We start from the raw sequence: 26,937 nt of genomic DNA on the forward strand, positions 1-26,937 counted from the left end.
TCTCCCCCAAAGGGGGACTCTGGGCAGTTTACAACAAAATAAACAAATTAAAACCGTAAGTCATAAATTACAATACAAACCATCATTATAAATAGACAAATATAAGATCCATGTGGCGAAAAGCACTCATTCAATAGGGAGGGCACTAGGGCGCCAGCCACCCCCAGGAAGAGCTACTGCTCTTCCCATCCCAAGCAAGGCGGCATTAGGAAAATTGTGTAAATATTAAGCTAAGAGGAGGAGCACTGCAAACCTCATTTGTGGACTAAGCTGTTAGCCAATATTCACATTTAAGAAAGTACTTTCTGGGCTGTAATCAAAGTAAGCATGTTTTCCAACTGAACTGGCAAGAAATTTTTATTTTTAAATCCTGCCATGTAGCGTACAGCCCTAACAGGACCTCTCTCCTGTAGTTTTACAACATGAGCGGGCATATTTCAGGCTTACTGAGTAATATCTTTATTTAGAAATAATGAATTGACTCCTGAAACTTGTTGTTGAATACAATAGTAGAACGGAGCTTGCAGTTTTTCACACCAAAGCCTTTTATCCCCAAGCTTTCCGTATTTCAACCTAATACTCAGGAGGACAAGGAATTTTATTCTTGTTATTGTCAAATATTTGGGAATCAGAAATTAATTCGTAAGTTTGCATGCTGCCCCAATCACTAGAGTATATGCATCTGATGAAGTGAGCTGTGCCTCATGAAAGCTTGTGCCTTTTATTAAGTGTGTTAGTTGCAAAAGGCTCTACCAGACCCCTCCCGATTTTTGGCTACCACAGAATAATGTGGCTCTCCTACTACTAAGTCTAGAGTAATTCTATGTGGCTGAGAAGGCATGAGCACCTACTTTCTTCCCGTCTTCTGTTCATGTCTGTCTCTATAGAAATGAGCAGAAATGGTTACTCTGGTCAGTTCTCTAAAGGTGATACAGATAATCTTGCCATCTGATTCCCTACATAAGAAAAGGAAGAGGTGGTCCAGGCAAGTACCATGTATCTTGCAGAGCTTTGATTTCCACTAGGATGGGCTGAAGAAACTAGGATTGCCTGACCTCCAGTAACGTATCTGAAGAGGCGTCATACACAAGGATAAATGGAATAAAAGTGTTAAATCAGAAGAAGACAATTCTGGTTGTTAAAAAAAAATCCTAATGGTAAGAGTGGTTCATCAGTGGGACCAATTCCTGAAGGAGGTGGTGAGTTTATTATTTTTATAAATAACTCAAGGCGGCGAACATACCTAATACTCCTTCCTCCTCCTATTTTCCCCACAACAGCAACCCTGTGAGGTTAGTTGGGCTGAGAGAGAAAGACTGGCCCAAGGTCACCCAGCCGGCTTTCATGCCTAAGGTAGGACTAGAACTCACAGCCTCCCAGTTTTAGCCTGGTTCCTTAACCACTAGACCAAACTGGCTCTTCACTTCACATCCATATGGTTTTCTTGGCCACAGGAGGTTGCCTTTGTTCCATGATGTTTTTTCAACTTATTTAAGCTTATATTCCTAGAAATTCTTGACAATCTCTCATCCAAGTAGTAGCAAGGCCCAACCTACTTAGCTTTTTGAGATCAACCAAAGTTAACTAAGAGCTGCCACCTGACTGGGCACAACACACCAATATTGAATTATAATTCTAAATTAAGACTACATTTTCCAAGAAGAGCAATAGTATGCACTAAGTTATATGAGGACAAATCATGAAATGTTACTGAGAGGCAACGCTGAAGAACTTAGATAGGAACTAAGGAAAATAGTGGGAATCATAATCTAGAGGAAGTCACAGAGTAGGGTGGAAGAGGAGGTTCTGCCAAAAATCTCAGTTCCAGAACATTCCAAAGATTACTCTGAGAAGGCTCAGAACCATGTGTGATGCTGAAGTTTCACAAAGAACATAAAAGGCACACAATATTTAACTTTTAAATATGTAATACGTGTACACCTATGAATCTAAAATTAGTATACTGAATGAGCGTAAAAATAAGTATACAAAATGACAGTCATTCATACTAGAATTACAAAATAATTTTACTTAGCCTGCCCTGGTAAATTAAGTTCTTGATATAAATGTGCAAACAAATATAGCTATGTTCTAAGCCGAGGCTGGAAAATATCCTCTGGATATTGCTGAACTGCAACATTAAGCAGTTCCACCCAACAAGTTGGGAGTAGCATTTGGAAAGCCTTTGATTCCCCATCCCACTTCTAAAGCCTTTTTTTTTTTTTCAAATTTAAGACTGCCATTGTAATTGCATGCTGCAGCGCACAGTTTATATTGAGCAAGGGGTTAGAGCAATGATGTTGTTGTTTATTCGTTTAGTCGCTTCCGACTCTTCGTGACTTCATGGACCAGCCCACGCCAGAGCTTCCTGTCGGTCGTCAACACCCCCAGCTCCCCCAGGGACGAGTCCGTCACCTCTAGAATATCATCCATCCATCTTGCCCTTGGTCGACCCCTCTTCCTTTTGCCTTCCACTCTCCCTAGCATCAGCATCTTCTCCAGGGTGTCCTGTCTTCTCATTATGTGGCCAAAGTATTTCAATTTTGCCTTTAATATCATTCCCTCAAGTGAGCAGTCTGGCTTTATTTCCTGGAGGATGGACTGGTTGGATCTTCTTGCAGTCCAAGGCACTCTCAGAATTTTCCTCCAACACCACAGTTCAAAAGCATCGATCTTCCTTCGCTCAGCCTTCCTTATGGTCCAGCTCTCGCAGCCATATGTTACTACAGGGAACACCATTGCTTTAACTATGCGGGCCTTTGTTGTCAGTGTGATGTCTCTGCTCTTAACTATTTTATCGAGATTGGTCATTGCTCTTCTTCCAAGGATTAAGCGTCTTCTGATTTCCTGACTGCAGTCAGCATCTGCAGTAATCTTTGCACCTAGGAATACAAAGTCTTTCACTGCTTCTACATTTTCTCCCTCTATTTGCCAGTTATCAATCAAGCTGGTTGCCATAATCTTGGTTTTTTTGAGGTTTAGCTGCAAACCAGCTTTTGCACTTTCTTCTTTCACCTTCATCATGAGGCTCCTCAGTTCCTCTTCACTTTCAGCCATCAAAGTGGTATCATCTGCATATCTGAGATTGTTAATGTTTCTTCCAGAGATTTTAACTCCAGCCTTGGATTCCTCAAGGCCAGCTTGTCGCATGATGTGTTCTGCATACAAGTTGAATAGGTAGGGTGAGAGTATACAGCCCTGCCGTACTCCTTTCCCAATCTTAAACCAGTCTGTTGTTCCGTGGTCTGTTCTTACTGTTGCTACTTGGTCGTTATACAGATTCTTCAGGAGGCAGACAAGATGACTTGGTATCCCCATACCGCTAAGAACTTGCCACAATTTGTTATGGTCCACACAGTCAAAGGCTTTAGAATAGTCAATAAAACAGAAATAGATCTTTTTCTGAAACTCCCTGGCTTTTTCCATTATCCAGCGGATATTGGCAATTTGGTCTCTAGTTCCTCTGCCTTTTCTAAACCCAGCTTGTACATCTGGCAATTCTCGCTCCATGAACTGCTGAAGTCTACCTTGCAGGATCTTGAGCATTACCTTACTGGCATGTGAAATGAGTGCCACTGTTCGATAGTTTGAACATTCTTTAGTGTTTCCCTTTTTTGGTATGGGGATATAAGTTGATTTTTTCCAGTCTGATGGCCATTCTTGTGTTTTCCAAATTTGCTGGCATATAGCATGCATTACCTTGACAGCATCATCTTGCAAGATTTTGAACAGTTCAGCTGGGATGCCGTCGTCTCCTGTTGCCTTGTTATTAGCAATGCTTCTTAAGGCCCACTCAACCTCACTCTTCAGGATGTCTGGCTCTAGCTCACCGACCACACCGTCAAAGCTATCCCCGATATTGTTATCCTTCCTATACAGGTTTTCTGTATATTCTTGCCACCTTTTCTTGATCTCTTCTTCTTCTGTTAGGTCCTTGCCATCTTTGTTTTTGATCATACCCATTTTTGCCTGGAATTTACCTCCAATGTTTCTAATTTTCTGGAAGAGGTCTCTTGTCCTTCCTATTCTATTGTCTTCTTCCACTTCCGCGCATTGCTTGTTTAAAAATAATTCCTTATCTCTTCTGGCTAACCTCTGGAATTTTGCATTTAATTGGGCATATCTCCCCCTATCACTGTTGCCTTTTGCTTTCCTTCTTTCTTGGGCTACTTCTAGTGTCTCAGCAGACAGCCATTTTGCCTTCTTGGTTTTCTCTTTCTTTGGGATGTATTTTGTTGCCGCCTCCTGAACAATGCTGCCAACTTCTGTCCAGAGTTCTTCCGGGACCCTATCTACTAAGTCCAGTCCCTTAAATCTATTCTTCACCTCCACTGCATATTCCTTAGGAATATTAGTGAGCTCATATCTAGCTGATCTGTGGGTCTTCCCTAATCTCTTTAGTCTGATCCTAAATTGTGCAAGAAGAAGTTCGTGATCTGAATTACAGTCAGCTCCAGGCCTTGTTTTTACCGACTGTACAGATGTCCGCCACCTTTGGCTGCAAAGGATGTAATCAATCTGATTTCGGTGTTGTCCATCTGGTGAAGTCCATGTATAAAGCCGTCTCTTAGGTTGTTGGAAGAGAGTGTTTGTTATGCAGAGTGAATTGTCTTGGCAAAATTCTATCAGCCTGTGTCCTGCTTCGTTTTGTTCTCCCAGGCCATACTTACCTGTAATTCGAGGTGTCATTTGACTGCCCACCTTAGCATTCCAGTCTCCCGTGATGAAAATAACATCTCTTTTAGGCGTGTTGTCCAGTAGGTGCTGCAGATCCTCATAGAACTGCTCTACTTCAGCTTCTTCAGCATTTGTGGTTGGGGCGTATATTTGGATCACTGTGATGTTAGATGGCTTGCCCTGAATTCGAATTGAGATCATTCTATCGTTTTTTGGGTTGTATCCAAGCACTGCTTTAGCCACTTTACTATTAATTATGAAGGCTACTCCATTTCTTCTGTGGTCCTCTTGTCCGCAGTAGTAGATCTGGTGGTCATTTGATGTGAAGTGGCCCATTCCAGTCCATTTCAGTTCACTGACGCCCAGAATGTCTATCTTTAATCTTGACATCTCACCAATAACCACATCCAATTTGCCCTGGCTCATAGATCTTACATTCCAGGTTCCGATGGTGTGTTGATCCTTAGAACATCGGATTCGCCGTTCACCACCAGCACCGTCGGCCGCTAGCCGTCCTTTCGGCTTTGAGCTAGCTGCGTCATCACGTCTGGGGCTAGTTGAGCTCATCCTCTGTTCCTCCCCAGTAGCATTTTGACCATCTTCCGACCTGGGGGTCTCATCTTCCGATGGTATACCGACATATCTCTGGTTGTACTGATCCATTTAGTTTTCACGGCAAGAATACTGAGGTGGGTTGCCATTACCTTCCTCAGGGATCGCATTTAGTCTGACCTCTCTGTCATGACCTTCCCGTCTTGGGTGGCCCTTCACGGTTTAGCTCATGGCATCATTGAGGTGCTCAAGCTCCAGCACCACGACAAGGTAACGATCCTTTGCTGAAGAGAGCAATGATAGGTATTATCTTTCTCCTGGCTCATTTGTTATCTCTTGACATTTACCTTAATTTTACCAGATACAGAACTTTTGGAAACTGTCAGTGTTAGGCAAAATAACTAACACTATTATTATTAATAGTAATAATACTATTATTCATAGAAGGATAGGAGAAGATTTATGAATCAAGTACTCTGTGTCTTCTTCTAAGCTAGGAGATTAATCTGCATCTGCTTTAACCTCAAGGAAATGCAGAAATCCACTGGCATGAAAATAAAAAAATAATATAGCCAATTAGTTACAGATTATAACTCACATCAAACCATTTTTTAAAAAGTTGAATGGATTGTGATATAAAGTATATTCCTGAAGAAAAATGAACTATCATTATAGAATGGATGTATGGCTAATCTTTCCAGACAAATATAGCATTAAGAATGCTAAACTTATGTTATCATGAACAGGAATGATTCAAAGGAACTTCCTATGATATCACTGGGACCTGCTTCCCAAAAGAGAATCAAGCATGCCTTCGTTTGGTAATTTAAGAAATTTAAGTAATTGGAAAATAGCGATTATCAGAATATTACCTATTCACAGCCTTCCTTAGCAGAGGTTCTGTATCAACAGTTAATTTTTACCATTTTCTTAATACAGACTGAAACATCTCCTTCCCCCATGTCCCAGTTATATCCCAAAATAGAACATGTAACAAAGTTAAGGTTAGAGTAGCTCAACTGCCTATTAAGTACCTTGAATGCAATTCTCCATTCTACCAATAGGAAATGTGTGTGTGTTGTATGTATACAACGTTCATTTCTCATTCAGCTGCAGGAGTGTGCTAACTAGTGCATATTGTCAGAAAGCCACACTGCAGTCCAGTTTGTATGCCAATGGCTACAAATCAGCCCAAACAAAAGACATTTCATTAAATCCCAATTCTAATTACAGAAGACAAATTTCCTCAACAGATTTCTCAACACTCCACATCTCTGAAAAGAGCAGAGTCTTATAATTTGAGGGGCTGAATTTGTTAAGAACAAGAGCAAAAAATACTATATCAGAAAGATGGCTATTCATATCTGTAGCTTTGTTTCATTATAAAATTGAGGAGTGCAAGGAAGTAAGGAAGTTTCACAATGTAATCAAGAGGGTAACTCCTTTCAAAAACCAGAAATGTTGGTTTGCAAAATGTTTTGATTTCGAACCAGGTAGTTTCAATTGTTCTGCATTGCAAGTGCCAAATAACGTCTCAAAATCAAAATAGTCAGTTTGCAAAAAAAATGCAAATTGCACAAAAGACCCAGACAGCCTGTCTTAAATGCAAAACAACTTTTTGAACTTGAACAGCTGTTTAGAACTCAAAATGGTTGTTTTTGAACTTGAGACAGTTCAAATACAAAAATGTTTTCCTTACCCCTAATAAGAAATAAAATATCAAAAATATGAGGATAAACAAGAAGGAACATTTGTACCTGTAAAAGAAAACAATCCCTCTATATCTGAGGTGATTAATTAAATTTTCCAAGCAGTTGTCTTGGAGTTGTTTAAGAATACATTTTGAAATTCTGGAAGATGGGTGGGCTGGCTGTGAACAACAATTCTTCACTTTAAAATATAGAGAGAAATAAATAAAAATATAAAAACAAATGTTTTCTCAAGTTCAGTTTAAAAATGGCACTCATAAGATTCTTTTTTCTTTTACTTCTCAATGAAATGGTGAATGAAATATACACAAATCACTGAATGAAAATACACAAATACACTCAATGAAATGGAAGATATACAAGCTATTATTGAGGTAGCACTAATATGTAACAATAGTTTAAAATGTATTAACACCCAAGTTTTTTTACCCTAAGTATACCACCTTTTCTTTATAAAGTTTAAATTTCCTATGCTAGGAAGAGTATTTTCAGAAACCAATCCATAAAATCTATTTCTTAAGGGTTGGATTTAGATTTGCCTCCAACAGAATTGCTCCCACAGCAAACCTGTTCTATTAGTTTTCTTTGCCAAGTTCCACTGGCAAATTTTTACAAATGTTACACGCAAGGGACACATACAAACTTAAGAACAGACCAAAAGGCCTATCTAATCCATCATCTTGTTTCTCAGGGGAAACCCTAAACCAATCTGATGCTTAAAGAGAGCATTCAAGCAGGGTAAGAAGTCAAGCACTCTGTCCAACTGCTGTTCCTTATCATGGGCAACTGAGCATAACAACTGGTTTGTGTGTGTGTGTGTGTGTGTGTGTGTGTGTCTTATTAATTCAAAATAAACTGCCCCGCCACAAAAAGCAGTGAAGATGAGCTGTTGGCTTTACACCTTCCCATTCTCTATTTCCTTTGGTCTCATGCATTATTTTATTTTTATATTGAACCCAGTAGGTTGGGACTTTTGTTATTCTAAACTGTTTAGGGAGCCCTTTATTCCCCAAACAGAGAGTAAAGGGCTCCCCAGATAGGATACCAATATTTCAAACAAAGCAGGATACCAATATTGCAAACAAAGCAGGATACCAATATTTCAAACAAAAATACATACAGTCTAACCAGTATGACTTTTGGCCCCCCAAAACTTTTATCCTACGGTTTATAATTTTGCTGATTAGTGTATTTCATTTTGATTGTGCTAAACGTTCCAACATTCAGTTTTTATCACTATAAAACGAAGAAAACTCTTTATTATCCAATTTCGCTTTTTGTTGTTTATTCGTTTAGTCGCTTTCGACTCTTCATGACTTCATGGACCAGCCCACACCAGAGCTTCCTGTCGGTCGTCAACACCCCCAGCTCCCCCAGGGATGAATCCGTCACCTCTAGAATATCATCCATCCACCTTGCCCAGCCCCTCTTCCTTTTGCCCTCCACTCTCCCTAGCATCAGCATCTTCTCCAGGGTGTCCTGTCTTCTCATTATGTGGCCAAAGTATTTCAGCTTTGCCTTTAATATTCCCTCAAGTGAGCAGTCTGGCTTTATTTCCTGGAGGATGGACTGGTTTGATCTTCTTGCAGTCCAAGGCACTCTCAGAATTTTCCTCCAACACCACAGTTCCAAAGCATCTATCTTCCTTCACTCAGCCTTCCTTATGGTCCAGCTCTCGCAGCCATATGTTACTATGGGGAACACCATTGCTTTAACTATGCGGACCTTTGTCGTCAGTGTGATGTCTCTGCTCTTAACTATTTTATCAAGATTGGTCATTGCTCTTCTCCCAAGGATTAAGCGTCTTCTGATTTCCTGACTGCAGTCAGCATCTGCAGTAATCTTCGCACCTAGAAATACAAAGTCTTTCACTACTTCTACATTTTCTCCCTCTATTTGCCAGTTATCAATCAAGCTGGTTGCCATAATCTTGGTTTTTTTGAGGTTTAGTTGCAAGCCAGCTTTTGCACTTTCTTCTTTCACCTTCATCATAAGGCTCCTCAGTTCCTCTTTGCTTTCAGCCATCAAAGTGGTATCATCTGCATATCTGAGATTGTTAATGTTTCTTCCAGCGATTTTAACTCCAGCCTTGGATTCCTCAAGCCCAGCATGTTGCATGATGTGTTCTGCGTACAAGTTGAATAGGTAGGGTGAGAGTATACAGCCCTGCCATACTCTTTGCATAAGTTGATGCACCTTTTATGTTTCTTCCATTATTTAACTTTTTAAAATAAAATAGCCTAAATCAATGTAGCATTTCCTCAATGTAACCGAAAAAAGGAGTAACAAAAAGACAAGTATAAGAATAACTATCTATCCTTCTGGTTAATGTTTGGAATAGGGAAAAAAGTGGTTGAGATGCACCCTTATTCAACCCATTCCAGAAACACATTCCAGTTATTATTTCTTTTGTTAGTAGCTTACAAAATAATTTATTTAAGTTGTGTTAAATCACTGAAAGTTTGCCCCCAAAGGAACATCTGGTTTCCATATGTTCTTATGCAAAAGAAAAGCGAACAGCACACGTTAGCTGAAAAAGAAAAATCAAATACTGGGGAGCGGAATGCTGAAAGCCTCTAGGGAGGCTGGATTGCCATGAAAGATGCTTAGACCTGTTCACAACATTAAATAGACTACATATGTTTCAGGATACATGAACAAAACAGGAGATACAATATTGCAAAGTGAATACTTAAATTGGGCCTTGCAAGTAAATTTAACAGAATCCCATGACTGCTCTTTCCTACCATCAAAAACTCATTCCTAGCTCAATGTATACGGGTAGTCCTCCCTTAATGACGGTAATTGGGACCGGGATTTCTGTCACTAAGTGATGTGGTTGTAAAGCGAGGTGTCATGTGACTGCATCGCTTAGCAATGGCAATCCTGGCAATTCCCCTTGCTGTCATTAAGTGAATTCTACTGGTCATTAGCCGAGCACCCACCCCAATCCAAGCTATTCTGGGCTTGGTTCCTCCCAGCCCCGAGCCTCAGTAAGGTATGGGACTGCCTCCAACTCCCTGCACCCATCTATCTTCGCCCCCAACTCCACCCTTTTAGTTGCCCTTCAACCTGCCTTGTGGGGCAGCAAGCAGCCCCAGAATGTTGCAGCCCTGAGGCTGCCTGCCATGCCCTGGGAAGCCGCAGCCGGCCCAGCCCAGTCCCAGTCCCAGTTGCTCTTGTTACCCTGCACTCCGAGGTCACTGTCCCCTGCACTCCGCCACCCCAGCTGACCTTTGCTGGCTTCTTGCTTCCACTGCCGATGACATGCCCAGCCTGGCTGTGGGGCTGGGCCAGGCTTCAGCTGCCAAAAAAAAAAAAAGGCCCAAAGCAGCCCTTTTGCAAAGAGCTGCTAGGCAGGGCTGAAACAGCTTCACATTCCAAGAAGAAAAAAAGCCTCAAAGCAGTCCCTCTGCAGGCTTTTTTCCTTCTTTTTGCAATGTGAAGCTAGCCCCCCCCCCCCCGCCCAGGAGCATGGCGAAAAGGGGCGTTTTTCCACAGCCGAAGTCGGCCTGGCCTGGCCCAGCAGCCCGGCTGGGCATGCCCTGTCAGCTGCTGGAGCAAGAAGAAGGCAAGGTCTGCTGGGCTGGTGGAGCACAGGGCCCCAGGGGGTCAAAAGAGCATAGATGGAGGGGCAAGATAGGTGGGTGGGGAAGTTGCAGTGCCTCTGTGGTCCTAAGCGTGGGTGGGCTTCCAAGTGGCCAAATTTTGATCACCTGGCCACAGGGATACAGCAACGGCCATATCTTTGGGCACCGGTCATAAGTCCATTTTTCCAGCACCATCATAATTTCAAATTGCTGATGAATGAACGCTCATGAAGCGAGGACTACCTGTACCTGAATGTCCAGTATTGTTCTCATCTCACCAGCTAATATTTACTAGGCTTCTGGAAAAGGAAATACGCCACTGCTGTGCCCGATACTTGATACAGTCTTGAAGCTAACAAAAATACTATTAGACACCTTTCATAAAACAAAAGGTTAAAAAAATATGAGCTTGTGTTTTTAAATGGGTGAGAACATATCTGATGATAGAGTGTTAACACAAATGAATTCATCTGATGACCCGGCAGCTTCTAGTTACAGTTTTTTGTCTTATGATTTTTAGGTCTACAATCATATGCAAAGTTCCAGTTTAAGCAGACTCACAACGAGCAATTTTCTCTTTCGCAGGTACCCATGTTCATATTAAAAACATCTGAAGACTGGGACTATTGGTTTTACTTGGAATTAGCAACATAGCATGAGCATGAACCCATTCATACATATAAAATTCAAAATGTTTTGAATTCAAACTGTTAAAAAATGCCAAACACACTATTTTGAATGCAAATCTGTTCTGAACATTTTGAAAGTTTTCAGCAAAGAAGTTGATGTTTTGAATTCAAAACCACTCTGGATTGAAATGTTTTATACTTTTCTATAATGCATGAGAGATTGATGACTTCTAACAGTCTTTCAGCATAAATTTAAAATGTCATTTACAATAAACTAGGTAAATTCAAGTTGTGTGATTTTACATGAAACTGTGTAATTTATTTACAATATCCCAGGCAATACTTCGTTATCAGTAATATAAAACTTTTAAATAGAAATTGGCACAGAATGTTGTAATTAAAATGGAAGCAAAAACTTAAGAGAAACTTTGTTAATAGCAAACTGTTAGGGAAAAGAGGGTTCCTAACAATTTAATTCGTTTTGCATAATTCAATATTTTCCCAATATTTAAAGGTCTTACTGATGCTTAAGACATCACAAGTGAATTCAGATCTCCTCAAATATCTAAATCTGGGAAAAACAGTTATCCCCAACTAAACAATACAATGTAATACAAATTCACGTAAAACCATCATTTGAAATTTAGCATCAGTTGTATCTTAATCAACTCAATTCAGAAATTCTAGCTAATTACTGTTAGATTGTCTTAGCTGAACCATTATGTTTTGATCTTGCTTTAATTAACCAAAAGGTAGTGAGAAAGGGCAGCCATTCCAGGCCAGGTGCTGGGGTTGAGGTCAACACACAGAAAGTGTAATAATAAAAGTTAAAGCTTGTTCATTATTCCGATTTTTCATGATGTGCTCTATACTTTTCTTGACACTCTGGCTCATTCCTATTATAGAAGCCATGCTGCAAAGAAGCAATGCACATGCCATCTTGGAGTAAATAGACGTAATAAATGAAATTTAAGTAATTTGATGTCTATAATTCAGCCATTCTATGTCCTATGTATTTTTAATTACAGACATTGCATTTAAAAACATTAATGCAAGAACAAATTGCAAAATAATAAGTGACCCTTACTATCACTAACTATGATCAGTGATGTAGCTCATTCCAGCAAAAACCTTGAGATATGGTAAAAGCTTATAGTCAGTCAGTCAAACTTTATTTCAGTCAAAGAGCAGTATAGAATGAAACAATTAACGAACTGTTTAAAAGTAAAGGAGGAGGACCAAACATAAAACCCAGGCTAAATCAATACAGAATATTATTGTCACTATTGTTACCACTGTAAACTACGTCTCTAGGACAAAAAAAACCCAGAATATTACTTGTCTAAAACTAAGGCATAAAGCTAAAAATCTAAGACAGAGGTAAGTTAAAATAGAATAAAGTGACATCTATCTATATATATTTAGTATTGTTCAAAAGTTAGGCTTTTGTGGTATAATTCTCAGTAGGCATTAAACCTCTGTGTGTCAATGAGTCAGGCAGCATATAAATTTAATAAATAATTCAGTGAATAAAACTGCAACTGGGGGTCAGTGCAAAATGAAATATGACAACAAAAACGGCTTAAATGTAGAATAATTTTAGTGAACACTCAGAAAAATAACTGATTAAAAAAATACTGCATTGTAAGAAATACATCATGTGCATCTGATGGAATGAACTATAGTCCATGAACATCCAATAATATTTAAGGCATCCTTTCAGCCTGGCATCCTCTGAATTTCTTGGGTTTGTAAATGTTGCTCAAAGTATACTAACTATCTCTGGTGGCAGGAGAACACTACATAGGCACAGCTAAGAAAATACATTGTCCAATGTTTCTTGCATCCAAAAAGGATTAATAACAGATGGAAAATATAGGATTGGAAATTGGCCTAAACTCATTAGATAACATTCCCTCTTAAACAAAGCTAAGATGCCATGTCTGGATCCAAGGACTCTTCATTTGATCTTTACTAGCCTAATTCTAGATAATCTCTGCCCCAGCTGCCAGGTAGTAGACACTAGTGATTCATATCCTGTACGGGGGCTGAAACATTGACTCATTTGCTATCAAGTTAGTGTAACAAAAACCTCCAAGGATTTGCTAAATTTGCCACCAAATAAAAACTAAAAAAGAGGACTTCTGCTTTCTTTCCCTACATAACTTATCATTATTCCATTGCACTTCTTCAGATATCCAGAAGTTAGCTTTCATGAGAAATTTAATTCCTCCTGCAAATCTCAGTGGACGTCGCATGTAATGAATGGAGTTAAATTCATTTACTTTGGGTTGGCAAACCCTTCGTTACTGAAGACTGCATGAATTCTTACAGTGAAATAAAGCAGAAGGAATATGTATAAATGTCCTCCACAAAGCTTATTTGTTACAGTAATGTGTTTTTCAGGGCCAAGTACCTTATGCTAGAAAAAATGGAAACCCCTACAGTGCTAACTTCATACAATACTTCTTATGAGTACTAACTTAAGATGAACTGCTAGCTTCAGAAGATACTTCTGTTGAGGCATATATTAACAGCCTGAACTGTAGTTTGACTAGTTAAATCATAATTGATTCATACAAAGAACAGTCAGAAGGAATCTCTGTTTTAGTCATGCTTCAGGTCAACACTGTCTCTGCCTATAGATTCAAGGGATCATTTATTACTTTGGCTCAATCAATCAACATCTAGACTTGAAAACTGGGTTTCAATAATCCTAAAATAATCTGATTGGCTACATTTCAGTGGAAATACTATATTCTTGTTTTGGAGAAAAAAGATCTACTAGCAAAATTTATGTTTTTTTAAGCTGGATGCATCAGGGGAGAAGGTAGAATATAGACTAGCTCTTGCCTTCAAATACACAAGATGAGGCATAATCAGCTTTGTTATGAGGCAGTATGTTGTGGTTTAACCACTTCCAACTTTCTGTGACCCAATGGACAGTATGTCACCAGGACTGTCATTGAGCAACTGCTTCTTTGAATTCCTGTAAGCTTATTCATGTGTCATCAGTGATAGCATCTAGCCACCTTTGTCATTTGTTTGGCCTCTTTTTAAATGTCCTTCCATTTTTCCAAGCACCAGGGTCTTCTATTTTATACTTGTGAATTTTTGAACCCAGGAAGATAACCTGTTACTTCTTCTCTGCCTATCTCCATTGCATTAGCTTTGCCTGTTGAATCTTCATTTTTTTTAATATTGAACATTAGACCAGTTTTTGTACTCTCTTCATTCATCTTCAACAAGAGATTCCTAAGGCCTTCTTCACTTCCAGCCTCAAAGTGGTATCACCAGCCTGTCTGAGGTTGTTCTCCCAACCAATTTAATTCCAATTGCTATTTCTTCTAATCAAGTATTTCTCATCATATAGTCTGCATATATCTTAAATGAAAAAGGGGACAGTATACAGCCTTTCTTGATTTTGTATCATTTAGTTCTTCTTTATTCTAACTGATGCTTCCTGGTCAACATGCAGATTCTTCAGTAGGCAAATGGGTCTGTAGAACAGGTTTTTAAGGACTAGCCAGTGTATTGTGTTCTATGTAAGCAGTTGTATAATCAATAAACAGCACATTTCTTTTTGGAATTCCTTGCCTGCATATTCTGAATCTGAATATAGCATCTGACAGTTCTCATTCCATGTGTTTTATGGATTGCAAACACTTGAGCTCTGCCCTACCAGCATGTAAATTAAGTACAACTGTTTGGTAGATTGAGCACAGACCATTTTTGGTATTGAAATATAAGTTGTTCTTTTCCGGTCCCTTGACCATTGCTCTGTTTTGTATACTTACAATCCACATGTGGCACTGTAACTGCACCATTGTGAAAGATTTTAAACAGTTGCTAGTACTTAATAAAATCACTGCAGCCTTGTGGCTAAGCAGCACTTTCTAGGGTCTATTTACCTTCACTTTCTAAAATGACCGGCTCTAAATCAGTGATCAAACATTCCTATCTGTCATTTTTCTTCTATGGTTCTTCCATATACAGTATTCATGCCATCTCTTCTTTATATCTTCTTTCTAAATCTTTGACTCTTTTTGTACCCATCTTTCCATAAGATATCCCCTTGATTTCTGTAATTTTCTTTAACGAATCTCTTACTACTAATTCAGTTGTTATCCTCAATATTTTTGTATTGCTCATTTAGCTGTATCTCCTTGTGCTTACCTGTTCTTCTCTGAAACTCAGCATTTATTGGGCTGTTTTTTTTGTTTTGGCTTTTTTCCTTTGTCTCTCTTGCATTTTACTTTCCACTTTGAGGGGGGAAGGATACTTTTAACCTATCAGCAAACAGCCATTTCCCTTTCTTTTCCTTTTTGCAGGTCTGGATATTTTTGTTTGCTTCACTTATAATGTCACAAATCCAGAGTTTTTCAATCACTCTATTTATCAAATCTCACCCATTAAATATATTACTTTCACCACATTTTCATATGGAAACTGGTTAAGTTTTAAAAGTTGGTCTGATGATTTTCTTTAAGTTATAATTTTGCAAGAAGGAGTTTGTGGTTGAGATCACAAACTCCTTGCAAAATTATAACAAAAATATCTTTTCAGGGAGCAGAAAGTAAGATCTAGTTGTAATTGTGATCTGAACCACAGGCAGCACTAAATCTTGTTTTTGCTGACTTAATAGAATTCTTCCATTTTTATTGCAGAACACATAGTCAATTTTACTGTGGTGGTGTCCATCTGTTGATGTGGTATGTCAACTCAGCTTTAGGTTGTTGGAAAAAGTAGTATTTGCTATAAATACTGAATTTTCTTGGCACAACTATTAGCCTGTCTCCTGCTTCATTTTATACATAGAAATTAAATGTTCCCATTATTTCAGATGCTACTTCACTTCCAACTTTAGCATCTAGTTGCATGTAATGAACATGTTGTCTGTTTTGATGTTGTGTTGACAAGTTGCTATAGAACTGTTCTACTTCCTCATATCTGTGGGTGGAGCACAGACTTGGATGAGCATGATACTGATTGACTTGCCTTGGAATCAAATTTGATATTATTCTATATATATTTTAGAACATCCTATCATTTTTTATCATTCCATCATATGTGAACATATGTGAACACTGACTCTGTCACCCTTGTATATACAGTATAATGATAGCTACTTCATTTCTCCTATACTTTTCTTCTCTGCACTAGATCTGATGCTCTCCAACATGAAGTAGTTCATTTCAGTTCACTGATTCCCAGAATGTCTATGTTCAGTCCTGACATTTCTGCTCTGGCAACATCAAGTTTGTCTTAGTTCATGGTTCCAACATTCTACATACTAGTAATATACTTATCTTTGCAGCATCAAACTTTATTTTTGCTTCTTGACATATCAGCAGCTGGACATCCAGCTTTAATCTAGCCACATCATAAGTACCAGAGCTACCGATAGTTGCCCTGTGCTCTTCCCCAGTAGCTTGTTGGGATACGTTCTGATGGGGGGTACTTTTCTCCCAGTGCAGTGTTGACATTGACCTTATAATGAACGTGCATTTGGTTTTCTTGGAATATTAAAATGGCTGTATTTCTTTCTTGAGTGGACTTTATTTTGTCTGATCCTTTATGACCAGTGGGATGGAGGGAGGACTTCTGGGAATAAACACCCCCAATGATATAGCTTGTAATGTCACTGGGATGTACAATTTACTTTATTGCATCCATTCATACTATTTTTCAAGTTCTAAGGATGAAGTCTCATACAGTATTAAAAATTGGTCTTTAGACTGTTAATTTAAACTCTATGTTTAAAGCATTCTACCACTACCCATTACTGGATAGAACCAAATCATTGACTAGAAAACACAAATATGTTAGACACAAGAACTTTTAAATTTTGAAGCAAAGTAATACAGCTCTATTGAAAGCTTTCCCATAGCTGTCACACAGACCTAGAAGCAGAATATTTTAAAGGGGGCTGTTTTTATCAATCTTATTTCTCACAGTATGTTAAAAAAAATGAACAATGGATATGTGATTTAAAAAATAAGTTTTAAAGAGATGTTGTGAATAAAGCTAAGTTAGATGACATTTTAGTTCTTTATCACAAGGCTAAAGGATTAGGAATTATATGCAAGTGGTATGACATGGGTCCTTACAATTTTGCACCATACAGACACTTGACTGTTTTTTAAAAAATAAATTGATCGAGCCATACAGCACTACAAAGCTCTCATGATTACAAACAAAGGGTGCAATCAGGGCTAGAAAAAAGCATAAGCATTCCAGGAAAGAAAAATGCATGTTTTTTTCTTCTAAGATAATATTATTTAATAACAGTCATGGTTATACCTACAGTCATGATAATTACCTTTGCAGATTCATAATCAGATTACCCGAGCAGGTCTTGATTTTGTTTTGTGCTTCCAGATGAGTCATACCTTCTGCACTTATCCCATCAATGCTAAGGACCATGTCACCTATACCAACGTTTGCATTAGCTGCTTTGCCTCCATCGCTCAACTGCAAAATCACAAAAGGAATAATATAAGCATTATTCATTATCATTTACATTCTAAAAGCACAGTCATGAGAGGCAACAAGAGGAGTTACAAACATTTCAAACTGAAAAAGTTTGATACCAGGGTTTTTTATAATGAGTCTACTCTATGGACAAGACATAACACCCTCTTAGGATGAAGTGAACAGTGAATGAAATCAACTGGATTTAAATGCTAGATTAACCTAATCTGTTGAGTTCTAGCTAAGGGTGTTTGCTGAACCCAGCCACAGTGGTCCATAAAACATGGTATAGCTTACTTTATTACGTTAAGCCAATCAGTTCTGGGTTACAAGGAAGCCACAGTTCAACTATAAAACAGCACTCGACACAAAATGTAACATCATGGTACATGCTTATATTTTAAGGACTAATAATCTGGGCACTAATAATCTGGGCACAATTTTCTAATGAAAGCCATACCCCTGAGGGCTAAACTTTCAATTACAATTTTATAGAAGGCATTTTAGCAAAAGACTTTTGTCTTAGAATGATAATAAGCAGACCTAGGGAGGCTGGGTTACCAATAATGGTCAAATTGGAAAGGAATGAATTAATCATCATATTAGTTTTTGCACCATTTAGGAAATACAGCTTTTGTAGGATTACTACTTTAGGTACTAGCAACTTCATGTATATCCTAAACCATACGCTCTCAGGATCACAGGAGTAGAATTCCAGAGGCAAACAATGCCCTTATGTGTCAATTACAGTTGATACACAAAACACATCACAAAATACACTGAAATGTGAAAAGTGCAACTTGATCATAGCAATCATTTAATGAGCACAGGTTTTCATATAGCACAGCACATTACTGTGTGACTTGCATGTCAAGTAAGTGAACAGGAGCCCAAGACTCCAAGTTCTTGATTATTCTACATTGGGTTCAACAAAAACCCCAATTAGGCAATTCAGACTTAGTTGTTAAGAAAAGGTCTGAGGAGTCCAAATGTTTTCAGGAGAAGTAACTGCCCAGAAAGAACAAAACAGCCTGCATGTAGAAATTGGCTATTACGATGTGAATCAACTTAAGGTAACAGAAGATAACTACTGTATCTTGTTCTATTCTTTCTCCACGCAGCTCCTTGAACAGACCAAAAGTTTGAGAAGGTCTAGATTGGAGTACTGAGGGAAAGAAAAGTCCATAAAAGTCCTTACTGTGAGTTTTCTTCAGCCAACCAATTATAAAACTTCAAGTCTTATTTTGGACATGTATCTCCTTCTCTATAAGGGTATTTATGGACCCAATACTGCTTCCAAAAGGTAACTTTCCAGAGAAGATTTATAGATAGAACAAGAGCACCTGAGGGAATGCAAACATTCCTTTGTAAATTCCTTTAAGTTTACTTATCTTAGGATCTAAGCCAGATAAATTGTTATTTTACATAAAGTTCATATAGTTGGTATCAAAATCATCTGAATAAATCTAAACCTCTTAGAAAATAAATCAAAATTAAATGTCCAATTTCAAATACTTTTCCTTCTTTGATCTTAAGTTATTATTCTCATGTCCTTGTAATATTTGTACAATCCGAAAAAGTACAAAGTCATTTTAATTCTTTTCATAAAAACCAGACAGGGTGAGAAAAATAACCTGGGATTTTCCCATTACTTAGAACTTGCAACTTCAGGGGGCACAATAAAAAAAATTATTACTTATTTACTGGGGCTTATATGAGTCTCCAATCCAGGACTCTGGGCAAACTGAATTAATTTATAGCATTTGTGTTAAGAGCACAAATCTAAAATACTTAAAGTATCTTAATGCAAGAAAGAAATTTTAATGACACCATGATCACCAATATAACCTAATATAATAATATGTAACAAAAGTCAGAAAGCATCCCTCCATGAAGTATGGACACTACCATGAAAGATTCTAACCAAACTATTCACATCTGCAGACAATATCAGCATCAGACTACATGGTCTTTGGCTGAAATAGTACAATTTCAGCCCCAAATAAATGAATGGCATCCCCATACAAAACCTTAAAAAGGAAAAATGAAAGGAACGGGTTATCCTTTCCACGCAGACTGCCAATGTGGAATTATTTCCTACTATACGCTTGCATGTTCTTCTATCCTAATTTCAAGCATGGTTCATGATTTTTTTTAACTTAAAAACATTAAACTGCCATAATGAGACACAGCTCCCACTGGTGAGAATATAATCACCCTGTCCTATTCAAATATTCTGCCTTTATTTTGAAGGAGAGACATTTGATTGCTCAACAATCATTTTGTCTGATGCTTTAGCTACCGTTCATGTAATAATAATTCATGTTGGATTCCAGGTCTTTAATTTTGCCAATGTACTTGTACTTTATCCATGAGGATTCATTAGGTTTATTTTTCTTAAAGTTCTTCTTTCTGTATTTCTGGGCTCCTGCTCCTGTGACCACTGGAAAGCTCCAGACCACAAACTAACCCTGAATTATACAGGATATGGGCCACAGGAATGCCACATATGCCTGGTCACACTTAAATATTTTTCTTTATTTACAATGTTGGTGCATCCAAATGCATACTAATAAGGTATCTAAATGGCCCAAGTATATTTGTCACTAACCCATGCTAACTTACACAAAAAGGGTGTTTGGATTTGGTCCATATTCCAAATAAAAATCAAACCATAAACAGAGAAGATGTGTTGCCAAGCTGATTCAAATCAGTTTGCATTACATGTCTGAATACCTGCTGATATATAAGAAAAACTGAGCTGGCTTCCTAGCATTCCATTTTGGTGCATGAGAACATAAAATAGCAAAGCTAGATCAGGCAAGGCCCATCCTAATCCAGCACTGTTTCTCACAGTGGCCTGGCAGATACTTTCTGAGTGCTCACAAACTGCTTCCCTGAAACTAATATTTGGAAGCAAACAGTCCCCAAGCTGGAAGTAAAAATGAGTCTTCAGGTCTAATAGTTCTGTCCTCCTGAGCTAAAACAATTCCCTTTTCAGGCCATTCAGGTTATCAGCCATCACTATGTACTGTGATAATGAAGTCCATGGGTTAATTACACACTGAGTGAAGAATTCCCTTCATTTTGTCTCTTCTAAATCTCCTTCTAATCAGTCTTACTGGGATGACCCTTGGTCCTAAGGTTTGTAAAGAGGAGGAAACCTTCTCCACATACACTTTTTCCATGCCATGCATATCATTATGTACTTCAATTGAAAGGCTTAACAGCCTTTTCTCATATGGAAGGCAGGTGAGAGAATACATCCACACAACCAATGTATTCAGCCCAAAATGGTCCAACTAACCAGGAGATGTCAACAATAGGAAAAGGCAGGATAGTGATGATCATAATCGTCCAAATGATTTGAGCTGTCTTAATCTGAAGCTCCTTGTTACTTGTCAATATTTTTTGTGGCCTGCATTTGAGCAGATAAGGTTTGTCTACTTGTTCCCTACCCATCATCCAAAAAAGGGATTGACAGAACTGAGGAAATCTTTAGGGATTCTAACACTATTTAATTCAAGAAATCCAAGGCTAAAACATCAGCCAACTTGTCCCTGAAAATCTCTAGCAAAGGCTCCCTTATTCATTTGGTGATTATTTCTGCTGCCAGATTGCTGCGATATTCAAGACAATTCTTCTAAAATTCCACTATATTAGTATCTTCTCTATCTTAAGTCCACTGCATTGAATCATATCCTTTGAGCAATGGATAACAGTCCTTTCTTTTCTGTCAGTACTTATTGGAAGAGGTGCTGTTATTTTTCCTCTGTCTGTCACTCAATAGAAATGAATCTCATTGATTCTGTACACTCATTTTGAAGTACACTGACTTTAAGCTATTTTGAAAACTTTGCGATACTTAAAGTAACTCATTCACATGACTTTGTCTATCAAACCACTAAATATACAGATGGCAAGAGACACCCTGATAGTCCATGTGACAACACATTTAGATTTACTGCTATCAGTGTTTGCTCCTTTTAATGAGCACATGCTGCTTTTTGGCAGGGTGGATGCTCAATGTCTGATTTGGAATGGTTTGTGGGAGATACTGCAAACTCAGCCAAATGTTATTTATAGAGATCTCTCTCTTTATTTCTCATGTATCCTCTTCTAACCTGATAAGAAAGGGAGAGCTAGGCAAATCAATGGATTCCATTTCATCACCAATCCTTTCAGCTCTTTTCTTGTAGGCCAGTGGCTCTTAAACCAGGGGCAATTATCCCCAAGGGGGTAATTTGGGCATACCGTGGGGATAATGGAACAATTTGTAATTGCTTGTTTGAATCAAAGATCCAGTTGGGACTGCCACTGCCAAGGCACTTGTGTAAAACAACAGTGTCTCTTTGTGTGTGTGTGTGGGGGGGGTAGTTAATGACACTATTCAAGACTGGGAAAGGGGGTAATTAGGTCAAACTGTTTTAAGAACCACTGCTGTAAGCTAATGCTAAAATAGTAATTCATATGAAATCAGAATTCCATTCTGACTGATAGTACAGTTAATAATAATAATAATAATAATAATAATAATAATAATACGCTGTGTGCCTAAAGCATGCAAAGTTATTAATATACTTGTCTTTAAAAGAAATCTAAGTCAAGTGTTTACTGGCTAAGAAACTGGATCTTTCCAGACTCATGCTTTATTCAATTTAATTCAGGAATTACCAAAAATCCATACATTCTTATACCTGCAACTGTCTCATTGCGAAACCAGCCCTACTGTACCACTAAATAAAGAAAACAACTGCACACAGATTTTGCATGTTATGAATAAGTCTAAATTCATTTATTACAGTACTTACTTTTTTTTTTCCTTCCCATGTAAGACATTCTTCGGATTTTCTGTCTCCAGTGTTAAAGTGTTAAAAACAACAAAGGCAAAACAATTTTGCCTTTAATACTCGGTGCCTGCACTCCAACGGCTCTTAAGCTGGATTCGCTCTTTACATGCCTAATAAAAGCTAAGTTTTATTTTGTTTCTATGTATAAGACAAATGTCTATTTTTATTCTACATAAGGTTAAGTGAATGCGTTCATATAAGACCTGTATGCCAAAATATTTGAGTGCTGTTCTTCAAGCTGTTCCACTGCCATTAATTTACCTGATCATCTAGTTAAATCCAGCAAGGGCCTCTTGGATCCACTGCTCTTCCCCAGTAACTTGTTGACATTTATCAAGTATCTTTAAAAAAAACAAACTTTACTGTCTATGAACATTTGAAACAACTACAACAAATTTTTGGCAAACAGTATTAGCTAAACAGAGCCACAATTCAAGTCTTATTGGCATTGGGCCTAAATTATTTACTTAAGTCCAGCTATTCAAGCTTCCTGATTTGTGGTAAGACACTATTTTTCACACCTGAAAGATTCTTAATGTGTCACTAATGGGCAAATCAGTTGAGAAAGCATGCGGCTTCCCAGATGGATGGGAGACATGGGATACTGCTGGTCAGGGCATTTCATAACTTAGGTACTACATCACTGCAGTATATTTACTGCTGCACAAGACCTTGCCTGAGCCCAAAGCCCAAATGTACATGACATTTGCTAGTACTGTAAATGTCATCAGACACATACCATGCCATAGTATGTCAGTCTGCAATAATATGGATTCCAAAATACTCTTCAAACATTCTTCCTGTCAGGCTACATAACATGAATTTATAGTCAGGTAACACTGCCCAGAAAATTTAGCTTCAAGTAACATATATCTGGGAGTCTCATTAGTGGATTTCTTTGTGAGATCAGAGTTGTGCCATATAATTTGGTATGCACAGAAAAAAACCTTAACCTAGAAGTTCTGTATCTGTGTATAGTACAGTCTAGCAAATTTATACTATTTCATAATATGGCCAGGCGTAATTTTATTTATTTCATTAATAGCTTTATATTTTTCCCATTCATGGCAAACTATGTGGAAGTCCCAGAAATTCTTCAGGGAACAATGCCAGACTCAACAGTGATATTCTGCCTTTAACCAAGGGCGAGGCAAATCTTCAGGGTCAAGGGCTATATTTAACACGGAGGAGAGAGCCAGAGGGACCACATGTGGAGACAGGCTTGGAACAGAATTTGGGGTTGCTTGACTGCAATATATCTGTTTCAGGAATTACACTCTAGTTTATCTGCTTCCCATCAAAAACGCCAAAAATCTGTTTTCGGTTTTTTCAAACATGATCATAAGAATGACTCAAAAAGTTGAGGGAACTCAGGCTGCCCAGCTCAGATTTAAACCTGCCCCTGCCTAAAATTTCAGCCTAATCTAGTTTCTATATATGCTACTATTCAAGATAATTTCTTTATTGTTCTTTGACATGGGGAACCGTTCAAGAATTTTCTATCTGCACCATGGACTTCCAAATGTAGACCATTATTCTAGCAATCTTGCATTATGTCTACAGCTATGAAATCCAACTTTCTCTTAGCAAAATGGTCTGCATTTTGAAGCACATCGTGTAGCTAGAACACTGTTAGCAACCTGCCAAAAAATAAAATTAAAGATTTGCTTTTCCTAAGAAGCATATTGTCAAATTGTTTTTCTAATGAGCCTTTGAAAGTTCTATTGAGAGAAGCTGACAAAATTATTTTGACCTGCAACCTGACTAGGCTGCTGGAGGAGGAGAAAAATGGGGTTACAATGTGAAGCTATTTAAAAATTGGAGGTATATAAGACAAGATAGGACATGCTCATTTTTAAAAGCTAATCCTACACAGCCTTAGAGAAGCATTCTTAAGCACATGCATTATATTTCTTGGATAAAGGATTTACATTTGAACATATAGGATAAGCAGTGCCCTGCTGGACCAGACCCCTGGTCCATCTAGTCCAGCAATCTCTTCTAACAGTTGGTACAAGGAAGCCTACTAGTCTTCAAGTAGACAGCCTTCAGAGGCAGTCACACTGCCAACAAGACTAATAGCAACTGATCCCCATGACTGCCATGAATTGGTCCAACTGTCCATGAATTGTACCTTCAACATATTTTTCAATACAAATTTCCAGCAATGTTTATCTTTCACTATGTTAATTTGGACTGCCGAAAGCTAAACGTGGACAACAGTGTCTATTCCTGATGTATATTTTTGAAGCAAGAAGTTACCTAATTCAAAAATACCTGGATAAATTAAAAACCCTCACTAGGAACAGACTTTAATTATACTTTGACCACTTATTTACTACTGAATTAATAACTTGGCATAATGGCAGTCCCACCAATCAGTAGGGATATATATAGAATTGATCTAACAAGAAAACAAACAGCTCTTGATACACATGCAGGGTTTGCAACTGTTTGTAAGTAGCTACATTTTAGTTGAAACCATCTTAAGCAATATATCAAAATAATACATTAAAGGCCACTTAGAATATTTTTGAAAGGAGTATTTTTAGACCAATAAAAACCAGAACTGCTGTCTAGAGGTTTAGAGGGAATGCTTTAAAGTCAGCATTAGTAAGAAAAAAGTGGTTTGTTTTTCCCTTGATCTGATCTCACTATTGAGATGCTCAGTATTAGAAAAGCTCTTTGATTTTTCTTATTTCATATCTGGGGATTTCTTCCTGGAAAAGCCATGTGTCAAACCATGGTTCCAAACAGATTTCTCTGATATCTCTAGAACTTTGCTTCTGCATTTAACTGGCAATTAAAATAAGAAATGGAGTTCATGGAGTGAAATTCAACTTGCTTTGGGTGGGATTCCGCTTCCCTGGAAAGAAGAGGCCCATGCTCTAAGAGTACTCACAGATCCTTTTCCATATGGGGCTGCCCTTGAAACATGTCCAGAAGTTGCCACTGATGCAGCTAGGTGGCCAACCAGTGCAAGGTGCCTCTACTGAAAGATCAGCATCCATGGCCAATTGCTTAAGGGGCACAATCCAAGGTATGTGTGATGTTCTTTAAGCCCTAAACAGCTTAGGGCCCAACTAAAAGAACTGCTTCTTGCATTATAAATCTGTCCAAGTGTTAAGATCCACAGGAAGTCCCTCTGAAGATGTCCCCACTATGAAAAGCTCTTTCTCCTTTTCCTGCATTGCTCCCAGATTTTTGTTGTATTTTTAACTTTTTGTACTCTGGATTTCTTTTTATCTTTAGCCCTAACCTGATATACTGAAAAAATAACTCTCAATAATTGTATAAAATAAATTGAAAAAAGCTCTTATATATGCATACTTGCATTTCCCAACACATGGGCAAATCTTTGCTTTTTTTTTTTTTTAAAGTCACTATCATATCATTTTGATATTTAAAATGTTACAAGGCTGATGCAGAGAAGGTTGAATTCTGTGCATATACAAAACTTACAACATGTACTGAAATAAAAAAAAGTTAACCATTTTCATTGGAAAACCCACAAAATATCCATCAGCTGTCAATGCAACGGGAATTTTTAATGCTGAGCAACAAGGGGAAAAAGTATTTCAGGCAACATAATAATTAACTACAATAAAGCAATGAAGGACAATCAGATTCAGGTCCTGACAAGACTGATACCCATCCTGCCAAGAGAAAAAAGTTTGTCCAAATAAGGAAAAGCGTAAGACGATGAAAATCCAACTTAGCTACAGTTTTGGCATTAGAATGATCTCATTGTTAACGTATAAGATGAAATTGTTTGTTTGTTTGTTTGACAAATTTATGTGGCCTCCATCTTCCAGCAGGAACTCTGTCATTGTTGTCACTTTCCCATTATCAAACACATTTACCAAACTAGGAAACCATAGTCTTTTATTTTAAAAGAAGAAAAATTAAGCAAATATATAAGCATAACCCTAATACTAATCTTAAATATTGTCATCCAATCTGGTACCATTCCAGTCCCAAAGAGATCTTGTTCATCTTCCTGTTTCTTGCTGCTACAGAAACATTAAAACAGCTCAATTCAGATCTAATTCTGCTGTTTATAAGAGCAAAGAAATAAGCTATTCCTACTCTTATGGTGTCAGTCCCACTTAATTTAATAAGACTGACTTCAAGGTAATATTTCAGCTTTGGAAATATTCCATTTTCCTCCTCAGTACTGTATAGAGGAAGAATGTAAATACAAAAGACCCCCTTCCTGGCATCATCCCAGAATTCTAACAAGACTCTCAGCATTGGGATTCATACAATATGCTCAATCTACTTTAAACAAAGTAAGTATAGTTTCTGTTCTAATATGCTATGCCCCTCTAGATAATGGCTTTAGAGCTTGCCCTTTAACATTAGGGTCTGGGTCACGCAGCAGGATGCCTACAACAGGGTGAAATGAAAATATGCAATTTCATTTTAAGCCTATGCTGACCAACCTTGTTTGCAC

The 26,937-nt window shown here is 38.0% G+C and overlaps 1 protein-coding gene across 5 annotated transcripts in view; it reads right to left on the reverse strand.

Annotated features, from left to right (window-relative positions):
- Nucleotides 1-26,937, reverse strand: part of PDLIM5 (PDZ and LIM domain 5) — a 705,552-nt gene that overhangs the window by 654,781 nt on the left and 23,834 nt on the right. For all 5 annotated transcript variants that reach the window (XR_010068406.1, XM_063310085.1, XM_063310083.1 and 2 more), the window contains exon 3: nucleotides 17,480-17,631. Coding sequence is in view for 4 of the 5 variants with exons in the window: in XM_063310085.1 (XP_063166155.1) it covers nucleotides 17,480-17,631 (152 nt within the window). In the remaining variant the exon portion in view is untranslated. The remainder of the gene's footprint in view (nucleotides 1-17,479; nucleotides 17,632-26,937) is intronic.

Source organism: Candoia aspera, chromosome 8 (genome assembly GCF_035149785.1).
Source record: "Candoia aspera isolate rCanAsp1 chromosome 8, rCanAsp1.hap2, whole genome shotgun sequence".
Classification (NCBI taxonomy): Eukaryota; Metazoa; Chordata; class Lepidosauria; order Squamata; family Boidae; genus Candoia; species Candoia aspera.